The 15,670-nt window shown below is 43.7% G+C and overlaps 1 protein-coding gene across 1 annotated transcript in view; it reads right to left on the reverse strand.

Annotated features, from left to right (window-relative positions):
* The window catches only part of LOC106806921 (glutamate receptor 4-like), a 28,825-nt gene extending 15,113 nt beyond the window's left edge, over positions 1–13,712 (reverse strand). Inside the window, exons 1-6 of the mRNA XM_014809096.1 lie at positions 13,556–13,712; positions 12,539–12,739; positions 10,685–10,798; positions 8,063–8,266; positions 1,641–2,000; positions 301–548 (exon numbers count right to left, since the gene is read on the reverse strand). Of these exons, the coding sequence (XP_014664582.1) occupies positions 301–548; positions 1,641–2,000; positions 8,063–8,266; positions 10,685–10,798; positions 12,539–12,739; positions 13,556–13,636 (1,208 nt within the window). The 5' untranslated portion in view covers positions 13,637–13,712. The remainder of the gene's footprint in view (positions 1–300; positions 549–1,640; positions 2,001–8,062; positions 8,267–10,684; positions 10,799–12,538; positions 12,740–13,555) is intronic.
* Positions 13,713–15,670: the final 1,958 nt, after the last annotated feature.

Genomic DNA, 15,670 nt, shown 5'->3' on the forward strand with positions numbered 1-15,670 from the left:
TTCCAATTTTCAGGGTGTTATGTGACAGTATATGAACAAATACAGTTGATTTGCTCTTAGCACTTCTGCAGCCCATCAGTGATTCTCCATAGGAATGTCAAAATCAAATATACTGTATAAATAAACATGTCTGTATGAGTCTATTATTTAGTATGTCATATCCAATATTAATAATTCATTATATATATATAATGAATTTTCTATAGCTACTTAGCAATAAGCATTGATTGCTTATTTCACCGGCAAATTAAATGCGTTGCTATATTTTCGTTTCCATCTCATAACTGTCATGGCGCCTACCTTAAATCTGAGCGGAGCGGAGTCGCTATGCCGTAGCCTTTAGAGTCTAAGTTCTCTCCGACTTTCATCGTGTCGCACGGCTTGCGGTTATTGATGTAGTCGTTCGTAGTCGACTCCAGCAAAAACGCGTACTTGCCTTTCGACTGGCGCACGCGTTTGACTCCCTCGCTGTTCTTGAAGACAAACACCGATGGTTTTTGCGTCTCCATGTACTGCCACATTGTTTGGTAAACCCCTAGTTTTGACGTCTGAAACAAATGAGTGAAAAAACTGATCTCGTTGCGCTGCGTTGCATAACACTGTGTTTTTTCGTGTTGTGTTGTGAACTATCGTGTCATGTCGTGTGTTTCGCACCGTTCCGTACCATACCATGTCGTGTCGTCGTGTCGTATTACGCTATATGATAGTGTGTTGAATTGCGTTGAATCGTATTTCAATTCTTTACTCCTCCACATTGTTGCTTTGTCATAAAATAGGTACATATGTTATATTAATATATCCTTTGCTCTTCGATACCTGTCACGTGCGTAATAATATTCCGCAGCGTGAGAGAGATCAGGCAGTGAAACAATATTATACACTTGAGCTAACAAATATCAATTTCTAGTTGTCTGGCTCGCGTATTGCAATCATATAGATGTCCCGGACAAATGAGTATATGAAGCTGCTAGGCATGAATCATGTTACGACGGCTAGTATATGCGCTTATATATATGTATATATATATATATATATATATATATATATATATATATACGCACTCCGCTGACGCACTGGGAGTTTTTCTTAGTGAAAGTTACCCTTCGTGGCAAATTTGAGTGAGAAATATACTGAGTGGTGGTGGTGGTTATACTTATACAGTCTCAGCCACCTCTGAGATGCATCAGTAGCTAACACTGTTGTCAGTGTTGGTCTGCACAATTGCCGTTTACACAAGCGTTGTACACAACACATCGTATGAAGCGAGTCATATATATATATATATATATATATATATATATATATATATATATATATATATATATGCATATATATACATACAAAATATTATTAATTTAGAAGCTACACGTTTTTATTTTTGCAGTGCTGTTAGTATATAGGTGTTCGTATATATAAGAGTTTTGCGGTAAAATGGTTAAGAACTTTTGTGCATAAATCAAATGAACGGAGACAAACGAGTTGCAAAGAAGACGCATCTGCATCGCAACTGACGACGCGTAGGTGCTGGTGGGTTTATATATAAACAAGGCCGGTGCAATCACAAAACCAACGTATGTCCGCACAGCGCACACGCGACCGCAAAGAGCACGCACAAGATGAAAAATAATTGTACTTGGCACCAACCTTGGGGAAATATCACATCCTTGCTGCATAAAGGCACCCAGGGAAAACCACAGGCTATTTGAAATATTAAAGTCGTTGACGGCCACCGGCTGGTTGCCGACGTATTCCACGCGCCATTCGTACGGATTAAAGCGCGACACGAGAAACAGAACTATGCTGACGCCGATCAAGGCGAATATAATGCACATCCAGATCTTGTAGGAGAGCGGGTTCATAAACGAGAACACGCCAGGCTTCTGCTTCTCCGGTTTTTTTATCATGATGCTGATGCCGAGATTCATGAACGGCTTCGAGAAGTCGATGACGCGTTCCCGTGCCGACGTTATCGTCAGCGGCGCCACCGCCAGATCGGCTTCCTGAAAACAAACATGGCGACGCGAGTGAGAAAGTCGGCTTCCTGGGAATAACAGGGGTTTTACGACGTTGTTTCGATGGGATAGAGTGGAAAGGTGCAAAGCCGGATCAAGCTAGCGCGGGTCTGTAGCACATAATATATTAATATATGATATATACTAATACTATATATATAATATAATATATCATATATAATTATGTAATCAGTTATAGGGCCCTATCGGCTTCCGAAAAATCCTGCTAAGATTCTGGTTTCCTGAAAAAAAATGGCGACATGGCGCGTGAGAGCCTCGACATTGAATCACACGTTACGACCGTCGGTTGCGATGTGAAAGCGTAGAAAAAACGCGAGCGTGGGGAGGCTCAGATGTGTCGTTCCTGCGCCAGTTTAGGAATGTATAGAATGAATAAATAACAATTTGTGATATGATGCGTTGCGCAATGTTCGAAGGGTGACGCAAGGCTGCCTTCACAGGCAAAACCATCGTGTTTTATCAGGGGAAAGTTGAATAGCGGAGTGTGCGAAGTTGTGCGAGCGAGTATTGAAACAGAATTCATCATACTGACGTCTTCTCTTGAAGATGTATGATTACGGACGATATTGCGGCCATGTCGTTGATAACGAGTTACCGTAAAGCACACGCAGCTAGCACAACGATCATTTCTTACTGGTGATATCTTCTCAAAATAGATGTAATTATAGTAAGCAATTGTCCCCCCCTAATTCGTTCTGCCGAACAAAACAGTCAATCTCAAAACCAACAGAATACGCATGTCCGACTAGACGTCGATCAATCACTAGTGGCTACTTCGCCCTGCTCTTTTAAATCATGTGGGTGCACTTTAGACCTTGTTTCTTAAAATAAACAAAAGACGTACGTCACTGAATCAACGCTCTCCGATCACTGCCGGCTCGCCACGTTCCGTCATCGCCGGAAGCCTTTCGTGACGTTCCGAGTCTTTCACGACGCTTACCTTTGGATTTGAAATTAAAATCTGGCGGCTTACCTCGTTATACAAGGTCGCATGGCAGACCGCCAGTGAGCGTTTCATTGCCCGAGGCAGCGTGAGGCTTCTCTTCGTCCACCGGTAAGGTTAAGGTGCGATCCTATATACTACAGAACTTATCTCGATGAGTGTGAGCTGAGCATCCGTATTGCTAGAATAATGCGTCAATGAGATTAGCTTGATTGATTAATTGATTGGATTATTAATCGATCGATTGATCGATTGTTTGTGGGCGGGTTGGTGGATGGATGGGTGTATGGATGAATAAATGAATGAATGCATGGATAGATGGATGGATGGATGAATGAATGGATGGATGGATGGATGAAGGATGGATGAATGGATGGATGAAGAGATGGATGGATGGATGGAACTGGTGGATACATGGTGGATGGATGGATGGATGGATGGATGGATGGGATGGATGGATGGATGGATGGATGGATGGATGGATGGATGGATGGATGGATGGAGTGGATGGATGGATGGATGGATGGATGGATGGATGGATGGATGGATGGATGGATGGATGGGAATGAGATGGAATGGATGGATGGATGGGGATGGATGGATGGATGGATGGATGGATGGATGGATGGATGGGATGGAATGGATGGATGGATGGATGGCTAATGGATGGATCGGATGGATGAGAGATGATGGATGGATGGATGGATGGGATGGCATAGCATGGTGGATAGATAAATGGATAATAGATGAGTGATGGATGATAGATGAGTAGATGGATGAATGTGGATGTGATTCGATGTGGATGGATGGATCGCGATGGACTGATGGATGAATGATGAATGTGAATAGAATTCGATTGCGAGATGGCGTAAACTGGATGGATTGATGGCTAGATGGATTGATGGCTAGATGGATTGATGGCTAGATGGATTGATGGCTAGATGGTTGATGGCTAGATGGATTGATGGCTAGATGGATGAATAGATGGGTGGATGGATGAATGGGCAGAGGAGCGGACAGGCTGACAAACTAACTAATCGCTGTAAACTAGTAGAAGCACGTACCAGGATTGTAGTTACGCGAACAGTCCTGTTGTCGAATTCTCCTAAGCTTCGCTGATAGATAGGGGAGCCCGCAATGAAGCCATTGGGATGTACCCACCTTCCGATCTGCAGATGTCCACGAAATATAAATCACGGTCAATGTTATTTTGTGCATCTAGTCATATATATATATATATACACATATATATATATATATATATATATATATACATGCATACAATATTGTTGTACGGTTTATTGCCTATCAGTATGGTAGTGAAAAGCATATTCTAACGTTTGTAACACGTATGTGTGTGTAGCTTGCTGTCCTGTCAACATCTATGCGGTAGTTTATTTGTCTAGCCATCCATGAACAAGAATTAACTTGGCTGTTTTGCATTCATGGTCGAAGATCACTATCCAAGTTACGCGAACACCATCGTATAGACGTACTTTAAATACCCCTGAATTGGAAATGGTCATTCGCAATAGATGATGTAAATCATTTAAACTTTAACTCGGGGGTTCTTAACCTGTGCTTCAGGGGGTCCGTGAACCAGGCGCATGCAAAATTTTGTGTTTATGTGCTTATGTGGCATTTTTCTGGGGCGAGGTCAGTAGCTTTCATCAGATTCTCAAAGGGGTCCATGACTCAAAAAGGATAAGAACCACTGCTTTAACTACTGACAGAGGTCGGTAGGCTACAACGATTTTAAACATTTCCAATGTCGTGCGCTGCAATAACTTCATCGATAGATTAAAGATCGATAGATACATAATCGGTATTTTGTTATCATTGCAACTATAGATAATAGATAAATTAAATTAAATTTAAAATTAATTTTTTTAATTTAAAAATTAACTTTTAACTACCTTGAAAAATTCCATCGTTGAGCCGCCTTCTACGGTACCGTACTGAATCTCAGTCTGCTTAATGAGATCGTCGGCACTATTAATAGGCGTCAACATTCTCTCTACTGTAAGAAAAGCAGCCAAGTTTGCCGTATACGACGAAATCATTATAAGCGTGAAGAACCACCAGACCGAACCGACGATCCGACCGGAAAACGATCTGGAATGAAACCGGAACGAAGCGTGAGATCGCGGGAGAATCGGGGGTGCACAGCGGCGGTGCGGCGGGCATGTGCAGGGCGCGTCGTGGCGGTGGCTTAGTCCGCGTTGACGACGGCTGCTGCTGTCCCCACCGTCACCGTGCTGTCACCACTGTCACCACTGTGATGTCACCGTGCTGTTAATTCACCAGCGGCGATGATTAATTATCTAACACGGTGCGGGCGCCGTTTTCATTTTACGGGCACTTGCTTGCATGCATCGGCATCCTACACGAGGCGCATTTGTTTGTAGTTGGGAAACACAGAGCGGGCACCCACGCGTCCGCGCAAACGAATGCATGCACGCACGCACAACACGAACACGTACACACACGCACAGGCACACGCACACACACTCCCGTTACAGCGACACACCACCACACCACACCACACACACACACACACACACACACACACACACACACACACACACTGACACACACACCCACAGCACACACACGCACAGGCACACGCACACACGACCCCGTACACACACAGCCACCAACCCCAGGCCCAACACACACAGGCCACACACAGCTCAGCACCAGTCAGGGCGGCCGCGCGCACACACGTATATATATCGTATATCTATATACTATTATATATATATTAGAAGAGAGGGGATGAGACGACTCAGAGATCTACAAAGATGCACTAGCTGTCCGAAGTGCAATCAGCAATACATTAGCAATTGCGAACGCTAACCCAAGACGTGTCGACGCATCACAGCAATAAGCAGGCACAAACATACCGCATCTACGTATATGTTAATATATACATAGATATCACCGGTACCTTTGTACTGTAGACTGTGGCTGGACTCCTATTACCCTGATCGGATTCGAATTTCAGCTCACGTTTTGACGTATACAGTTAAACATCACGCAACTAACATCCAGCATCAAAACTCACACCAAGTTGCACACCGATAGATAGAGAGGCTCGTTACAACCGGCCCCAACCATGCTGGAAACCTATCGGCAGCGGGCCACTGCGACGCGCTAATAAGTCGGCCAATTTTGAAGAAAAAAAAACAGCAAAAATTTCCCAGCCGAGCCCACTACGACATTTTGGTAAACAACGTCTTACGCATGTCGTGCACCAACCGTGAAAATGCTACGCAATAAAGACATGCTGATACCGTCTCTAAACTTGGGCGGTTTGACCTGCGCTATTTACGGTCGCTTGCACGCATGCTTATACTGGTTTTCATGCTGCGTCAGCCGTGCGGTACGGAACTGGCTTAAATAAATGGCGGGACTTACTCTCGAACTACAACACTAACGGTGCTGCCTACACATGCTATTGTATATATATATATAGATATATATAATATTAATATATATATATATATATATATATATGCATATACTATACCAATACAGAAAATATTATTAATTAGAGAAGCTACACGTTTTTACTTTGCAGGCGTTAGTATAGTAGGGTGCTTCGTATATCATAAGAGTTTTTTGCGGTAAAATGGTTAAGAATTTTGTGGCATAAACCGATAACTGACGGGACACAACGAGTTCTGCAAGCAGCGCTATCGTGCATCGCAACTGACGACGGCGTAGGTGCTGTGGTGGTTTATATATAATGCAAAACAAGGCCGCGTGCAATCACAAACCACCCCCCCAGTATGTCCGCAGCAAGCGCACACGCGACCGGCAGAAGAGAGCAAGCGCACCAAGATGAAAATAATTGTACTTGGCACCAACCTTGGGAAATAGTCACATCCTTGGCTGCATAAAGGCACGCCAGGGAAAAACCAACAGGCTATTTTGACAATATTAAAGGTCGTTGACGCCCACGGCTGGTTGGCCGACGTATTCCCCCGCGCCATTCGTACGGATTATAGCGCGACACGAGAGAACAGAACTATGCTGACGCCGATCAAGGGAAATCTAATGCACATCCAGAAAATCTTGTATGGAGAGCGGGTTCTCATAACGAGAACACGCCAGGGCTTCTGCCTTGCTCCGGTTTTTTGTTCCATGATGCTGATGCACGAGATCATGAACGGCTTCGGAGAAGTCGATGACGCGTTCCGTGCCGATCGTTATCGTCAGCGGCGCCACCGCCAGATCGCTTCCTGAAAACAAACATGGCGACGCGAGTGAGAAAGTCGCTTCCCCCCTGGGAATAACAGGGGTTTTCACGATCGTTGTTTCGGATGTGGATATGAGTGGGAACAGGTGCAAAGCCGGATCAAGCTAGCGACGGGTCATGTAGCACATAATATATTATATATATATATACTAATATATCATATATAATATATATATATATATAAAATATAGTTATAGAAGGGCCCTATCGGCTTCCTGAAAAATGCCTGCTAAGTCGGTTTCCTGAAAAAACATGGCGACATGCGTGAGAGCCTCGACATTGAATCAACGTTACGACGTCGTTGCGATGGGAAAGCGTAGAAAAAACGCGAGCGTGGGAGGCTCAGATGTGTCGTTCCTGCCAGTTTAGGAATGTGATAGAATGAATAATAACAATTTTGATATGATCGTTGCGAATGTTCGAAGGTGACGCAAGGCTGCCTTCAACAGGCAAACCATCGTGTTTATCAGGGGAATTGAATAGCGAGTGTGCGAGTTTGCGAGCGAGTATTGAAATCAGAATTCTATACTGACGTCTCTCTTGAATGTATGATACGGAGATATTGCGCATGTCGTTTGATACGAGTTACCGTAAAAGCACACGCAGCTACCACAACGATCATTTCTTAACTGGTTGATATTTCTCATAAATAGATGTAATTATAGTAAGCAATTTCTAATTCGTTCTACGAACAAAACAGTCATTAAAAACCAACAGAATTACGCCATGTCCGACTAGACGTCGATCACACTAGTGCTATCGCCCTGGCTTTTAAATCAGGTGCACTTAGACCTTGTTTATTAAAATAAACAAAAGACGTACGTCACGAATCAACTCTCCGATCATGCCGCTCCACGTTCCATCGCCGGAAGCCTTTCCGTACGTTCCATCTTTCACGACCTCTACTTTGAATTTGAAATTAATCTTGCTGGCTACCCTCTTTACAAGGTCCATGCAGAAGCCAGTGTAGCGTTCATTGCCCGAGGCAGTGAGCTTCTCTTCGTCCACCGTAAGGTAAGGTGGATCCTATAATACAGAACTTATCTCGATGAGTGTGGCTATGACGTATTGCTAGAAGAATGCGTCATGAGATTAGTTGATTGATTAATTGATTGGATTATTAATCGATCGATTGATCGATTGGTTTGTGGGCGGGTTGGTGGATGGATGGGTGTATGGAATGAATGAAATGAATGAATGCATGGGATATGGAATGGATGATGAGATGGATGGATGGATGAAGATGCGATGATGGATGGATGCTGTGGATGGATGGATGTGTGGTAATGGAGTGGATGATGATATGGACTGGATGGATGGATGATGATGGCATGGATGATAAGAATATGATGGATGGATGGAATGGATGGATGGATGGATGGATGATTGGATGGATGGATGGATGGATGGATGGGATGGAGATGGATGGATGGACTGGAATGGATGGATGGATGGATGGATTGGATGGATGGATGGAGATGGAATCGGAGGATTGGATGTGGATGGATGGAATGGATGGATGGATTGGATGGATGGTATGGATGGATGGATGGATGATGGATGGATGGATGGATGGATGGATGGGTGGAGGAGGATTGGATGAATGGATTGGAGTGGATGGATGGATGAAATGGATGGATGGCTATGGATGGATGCAGGATGGATGGATGGATATGCGATGAGGTGGATGTAGATAGATGAATAAGGATAGATAAGATGGACTGATGAATAGATGAGTGGATGAGTGGATGAATCGATGGATGGATGGATGGATGGATGGATGGATGAATGGATGAATGAATGAATTGATTGCTAGATGGGTAAATGGATGGATTAATGGCTAGATGAATTGATGGCTAGATGGATTGATGGCTAGATGGATTGATGGCTAGATGGATTGATGGCTAGATGGATTGATGGCTAGATGATGATGTTGATGGCTAGATGGTATGGCCTAGATGGATTGAGTGCATAGATGGATGAATAGATTGGTGGATGGATGAAATGGGCAGCAGGAGCGGACAGGCTGACAAACTAACGTAATACGCTCGTAAAACTAGTAGAAGCACGTACCAGGATTGTAGTTACGCGAACAGTCCTGCTTGTCGAATCTCCTAAGGCTTCGACTGGATAGATGGGGGAGCCCGCAAATGAAGCCGTTGGGATGTACGCCCACCGCTTTCCGATCTGCAGATGTCCACGGAAATCATAAATGCACGGTAAATGTTATTTGTGTGCCATCTAATGTCATATATATATATTATATAGTATATATATATATGATATATAATATATATATATATATATACGAGCATAGTCGTGTGTGTGTGTTGTGTGTGTTGTGTTGTGTGGTGGTGCGCGCGCGGTGTGTGGTGTGTGTGTGTGTGTGTAGTGTGTGTGTATGTGGTGTATTATGTGTGTATGTGTGTGCTATGCTGCTGTGGATGTGGTGTGGTATGTGTGTGTATGTGTGTGTACTGTCGTGTGTATGTGTGTGTATGTGTGGTATCGTGTTGTGTTCGTGTGTGTGTGTGTGTGTGGTGTGTGTGTGTGTGTGTGTTGTGTGTATGTGTGATGTAGTGTGTGTGTATGCTTGTATATATGTTGGTGTATGGTGTGTGTAATGTGTGTGTATGTGTGTTGTGTGTGTGTGTTGTGCTGTGGGTGTGAGCGTTGTGTGTGTGTGTTGTGCTGTGTTGTTGTGTGTGTGATGTGTGTGTGTGTGTGTGTGTGTTGTGTGTGTGTGGTGTATCGTGTGTGTGTATGTTATGTATGCTGTGTGTATGTGTGTGTATGTGTTGTGCCGTGTGTGTTGTGTGTGTTGTGTGTCGTGTGTATGTGTGTGTATGTGTGTGTCATTGGTGTATGTGTGTGTATGTGTGTGTGCGTGTGTGTGTGTTATGTGTTGGTGTGTGTGTGTGTGTGTGATGTGTGTGTGTGTGCGTGTGTGGTGTGTTGGTGTGAATGTTGTGTGGTGTTGTGTGTGTGTGTGTATGTTGGTGTGTATTGTGTGTGTATGTGTTGTATGTGTGTGTATGTGTGTGGTGTGTGTGTGTGTGTGTCAGTGTGCTGTGTTGTGTTGGTGCTTGTGTTGTGTAGTGTGGTGTGTGATAGTTGTGTGTCGGTGTGTGTGTGTGTTATGTGTGTGTGTGTGTGTTGTTGTAGTGTATTGTGGTGTTATGTGTGTGTATGGTGTGTGTATGTGTGTGTATGTGTGTGTATGTGTGTGTATGTGTGTGTATGTGTGTGTATATGTGTGTATATGTGTGTATGTGTGTGTATGTGTGTGTATGTGTGTGTGTGTGTGGTGGTGTGTGTGCTGTGTGTGTGTGTGTGGTGTTGTGTTGTGGTGTGTGTGTGTGTTTGTGTGCATAAACACGTGTTCCCGTATTTTACAAATTCGTGCGTGATATGTTTATGATTATTCATGTGTGTGTGACGTACTCTTAAATCCATATTATCTTTTAGCGTAAATTCCCAAACGTCCAAGTGGTAATTTGTCCGCCGTCCTTTCGAATCAAACTGTATAGGTCCTGTCAGCCCGTTAGGAATTGTTACCTGAAACAATAAAAATACATGGCGTTCATATATTGTCAGTGACAAGCCTTTCCGACTACTATAATATTACATTAGTCATTATTAATTAAATTTTCTGGAATATTACCTGCAATATTGGCATAAATTTCATTATCTTTACGCTCAAGTGGTATTATTAACGTAATATTACGGAGGCGATGTATAGAGGGCGCTAGTATGTGATTGCGTTAGTGTGGCCGCCTGGGTATACAGATACGATACAATTAGCGACGATTTTCTCGTATCTATCATAAACAAATGAAAAATTGTCAGATGATGTAATTTCAGATAATAATCTTTACAAACGCTTATTTTAGAACATTTATAAGTCAACGTATAAAAGCTAATCTGATCATACCCATTTTAAGCCATCATATTGATATAATCTTCTAACATTTGTATTTATGAAACTAGAATATATAGCATTGAGCTTGTCATTTCACACTTTTATACACAAAATATTATATTACACATTCTATGTAATAAGGCGGAAAAATAAAGCCTTACGTATTCAATTCGTGAAAACTTTTTTTTACTATATATTACGTATGGAGCCTCGATGTGTTTTTGTGCGTTCACGAGATATTTTACATTCAGGAAAAAAATGTGTATCAAAAACCGCAAATAAATGAAGGTGATTTAATGCCGAATGATAGACATTGAAGCACCAAATGCTTGATTCAATTTTTCTTCACTGTTCCCTAACGTAATTATTTCGTAATTATCGCGACCATATCAAGCCATCATGATTCATGAGCTTAAGCGTAAACGGATGGCGACGCGTGCAGCCAAACCCCTCGGACAGACAAATCCATGGCAATGACTCTCGGCTTAGCGTTTCTCATCAGATGCAAGCTCCTACTTCGCCGAATGATTGCTTTCATGGCGCGCATCCTTCATTGTCGTCTACATTGCACACTCGTGTGATATTATTGCAATCGTGTGGGGAGTTACGTCACACCGAAACCGATCGCTGTTAGCCAATGTCATGACCAGACACTTTATTCATGGCTTTTGTGTAACGCCTTAGAACCCAAGTTTACCGAATTAATGCTTAGGCTTGTGCGCCATTGAATTTTATTTTTAATCGTATACTATGTAGGCCTACATGTACATTCAGCGGAGTATGACAGTAGTGCAACAGCCATTGGTATTACCAGCGTTCCTAATACAGTATGAATGCATGTAACGCAAACCTAAAGCTGCGGCTTTAAAAAGTAATTGTATATCCGTAAATACGACATAAGAGAGGAAAATATTAAATAAATTAATGAAAACAGCAGCACGGCGCTAAACACGTTTCGCATTGGATCCGTTCGATCGTGTCCTGGCCTGAATAAATTAGAAATTAATTCTTCCCCTTATACTGGCATTGAATTTTTACCCTTGATTAATTCCTCCTTGAACATTGATTGTATTAACCCTAAGTTAATAATGTGAGTTTATGTTTGAAAAGCAAATGATTCTACCACAACAACCATAACAGCCACAACGACAATGACAACGACGGCGACGGCGACGACGACGACGACGAAGACGACGAAAGCGACGGCGACGACGAAGACAACGACGACGACCGGCAACCAAACGCCACATCACAACACCGCCATCATTTACAATCTAAAGATTCACTTACAACTTGGCCGCCACATAACGCAGCCTTACATCGCCAGCACGCGTTTACCGCTAGAAAAATGCATTACTCACGCGTTGCATACTCACATTTTTTAAGAACCTGAGGATTTTCTCGCCTCTCTCCCACGGAATCACCTCCGACCTACGACAGTAGATTCCCTTACTGTCCTGATTATACATCTCGTTGCGTCGGAAGTTTTTCTGAAACCTCTCCGGTTTCTGACGTATCATTTCCGTGTAAGCCTCTATTATGACTTTCACGGTATCGTACATGAGCGCGGATGCGTACTATAACACACACAAAAAACGACAGCATGAACAGCAATTAACTAAATGGCGCGCATCGTTGTTAACGCAATTGATTCTGCACTTGGGAATCGATACAAATCTGTTATCGATCGGTGGGACGTGAGGTAATCAGGGTCGCTCTCACTCGTTATCCGGACATGCACACACACGAACTGGTAATTGTCATTAAGAGCGAGGGTAAGCGTATGCTAATGTTATTGAAATAACGAGATAGCATTTGCCGTTCGTTGCGGTTGTGGTATTCCACACGTATATATATATATATATCAGGAGCGTATAATGACAAATATCTTATACGCTCCTGATATATATATACGTGTGTGTAACTGTCATTATACCGCTCCTGATTATATATATAATATATATATATATATATATATATATATAGTGTGTGTTGTGTGTGATGTGCGTGTGTGTGTGTGTCTGCGTTTGCGTAGTGCGTACGCGTGCGCGTGCCGCGTGCGTGTACGTATGCGTAATACGCTGGCGCGTGTGCGTGTGCGTGTGCGTTTGCTATGTGCCGTGTGCGTGTGCGTCGTACGTATACGTGTGCGTGTGCTGTGTGGCGTCGTGTGCGTGTTGCGTGTGCGTGAACGTGCGCGCGCGTTTGTGTGCGTGTGACATTTTAACGTGCGCGCGTCTTCGAATAAAAAAAGAGGGAATGAAATGCGCCTACACTCATACACGACATTTATGGCAATATGTGTTTAGTCTCGCGAGGGCGGTCTAACCACCAAAGGTCTCTTTACGTACACCCGCACCGAGTGCGCTCGCTGCGCGTGCACGTAGCATTACCGATATGCGCGTGTTTCCGGCGCCTATCCAGAAAGTTCTATCAAGATATTTCCATTTGTCCTGCTCGAAAAAGATTCGCATAGCCTCGCTTTTCTTGTCGATGAGCTGAAAGCGGGTGAGGTTGGCTCCGTGATGTTGAAACTGCGCGAGTTTGAGGTCCTCTGACGCCTGCGAACATCAAAAATAAAATCATCGATTGACTGTCGGTTTGTGCGCGTGCACTTTCGGCGCGTAATACAATTTACCGACGGTTTAACAAATTGCCAGCCTGCATAGCAGCCGAGTGCGCGCATCTGTAAAAAATTTATGCGCGGAGCCCGGCGCGATGTGTTGACACAATGCACTGTTTTACCGCCGTGCCTTTTATCGTGGCTTTGCTTCTGTTGACTAGTGACAAGCTATCATAACGCACACGGTGCGCTCGTATCGCGTTTCAAAACGATCATTAAAAATTTACGAGCGGCGGCGTTTTGCGCTGACCGCAGTTCGGTAATTAATCCTCATAAGTCCGCCTAGTCTCGGAGCAAGACAATGGAGCATTTTGCCGTGCGCTCCATAGATGCTTGAACAATGTACGAACACTTGTGTCGGCAGAAATCAGTTCTGTACGGAGCCTAATATTAAAAAGACTGTGATGTGTCAGCTGAAACGGGGTGGGGGTGGGTTGGGGGGCTCTAGCATTTTACGGACTGCAGTGTCGACTACACATATATTTTGTTAAATGGTACAGATCTCGATGTTATTGATAAATCTTTCTTTTTTTGCCACGTTTAACCTGAATATGAGATTGGACTCAAGCGCTATTTTGTACGCGACAATGTAGCTTCGTAGTAACAACGACGCCATTATTATCGTAAGTTTTTCTATGCCATAACACCGTATACCGTTTTAACTCCACTGTAGCACTACCTGTCTAGTGTAGGTGGCGCTGCGTATACTCACATATGTTGTGATGAGGTAGCGATAATTCCTAGATTAGCTAGCGATAATTCGTAGATCAGCTAGCGTAGATGGCGCTGTTTCATACTTACATATGTCGTGATCAGCTAGTGTAGGTGGCGCTGTTTCATACTTTCATATGTCGTGATCAGGTAGTGTAGATGGCGCTGTTTCATACTTACATATGTCGTGATCAGGTAGTGTAGGTGGCGCTGCTTCATACTTACATATGTCGTAATCAGCTAGTGTAGGTGGCGCTGCTTCATACTTACATATGTTGCGATAAGCTAGTGTAGGTGGCGCTGTGTTATACTCACATATGTCGTTATCAGCTAGTGTAGGTGGCGCTGTTCTATACTCACATATGTCGTGATAAGGTAGTGTATATGGCACTCTTCTATACTCACATATGTCGTTATCAGGTAGTGATAATTCCTCGTCGTCATGCCGATGGTAGTCAGAAGGTCCATCACGTACTGCGTCGACTCCAGCGACTTGCAGTCGACGATGAATCGCTTGTTGATCTCTCGGTCGTCCCTGTCCAGCTGCTGCAAGGTGAGCTTGTCGTCACTGTTCCCCTGTATGAGTCGCGGAACTATGATCCGCTTCTCCGACTTCAGGTACTGGTTTAGTCGCTGGAGGTTGAGCAGCCCTGGGAAAGGAGAGAGAGGGGAAGAGGTGATGATGAGAGCGAGCGAGGGGCGGCGACTGATTTACTCGTTATTATGATAGCAATTAATACTAATTGTGTAATTGCTCATTAATTAGATTCGCGGGATTTTGTAATTATCTGAATTCTTTTTCGTAAGACGCTACTTTGCTTTTGTTTAATCTATGCACCGAAAATCAGTAGATCGGTGAGATTTCATCTACCCTTCCCCTTCCCGGTTTGAATCAGGTGGTCAATCTACTTCGTGTTGGTAAATGGCTATTGGCGCTTCTTGTCTTGACACTATAGGCAGGGGCGTAGCACTTTATTGCTTTCTCGGGGGCTTTAACCCGTCGCGTGTGAGCCCCATCCGGGTGCTCTCTCCCTATATATATATATCTGTACGCACACAATAAAACAATGTCGCTCTCGCTGTCTGACACAGCCCATTCCCCGCTAGGCGCGTGAACGCTCGCAAACGAGTAATGGAAATCAAACAGGACTAATTGCAAAACGGAGAAAGCTGT

Source organism: Priapulus caudatus, unplaced genomic scaffold (assembly GCF_000485595.1).
Source record: "Priapulus caudatus unplaced genomic scaffold, Priapulus_caudatus-5.0.1 Scaffold10, whole genome shotgun sequence".
NCBI lineage: Eukaryota > Metazoa > Priapulida > Priapulimorpha > Priapulimorphida > Priapulidae > Priapulus > Priapulus caudatus.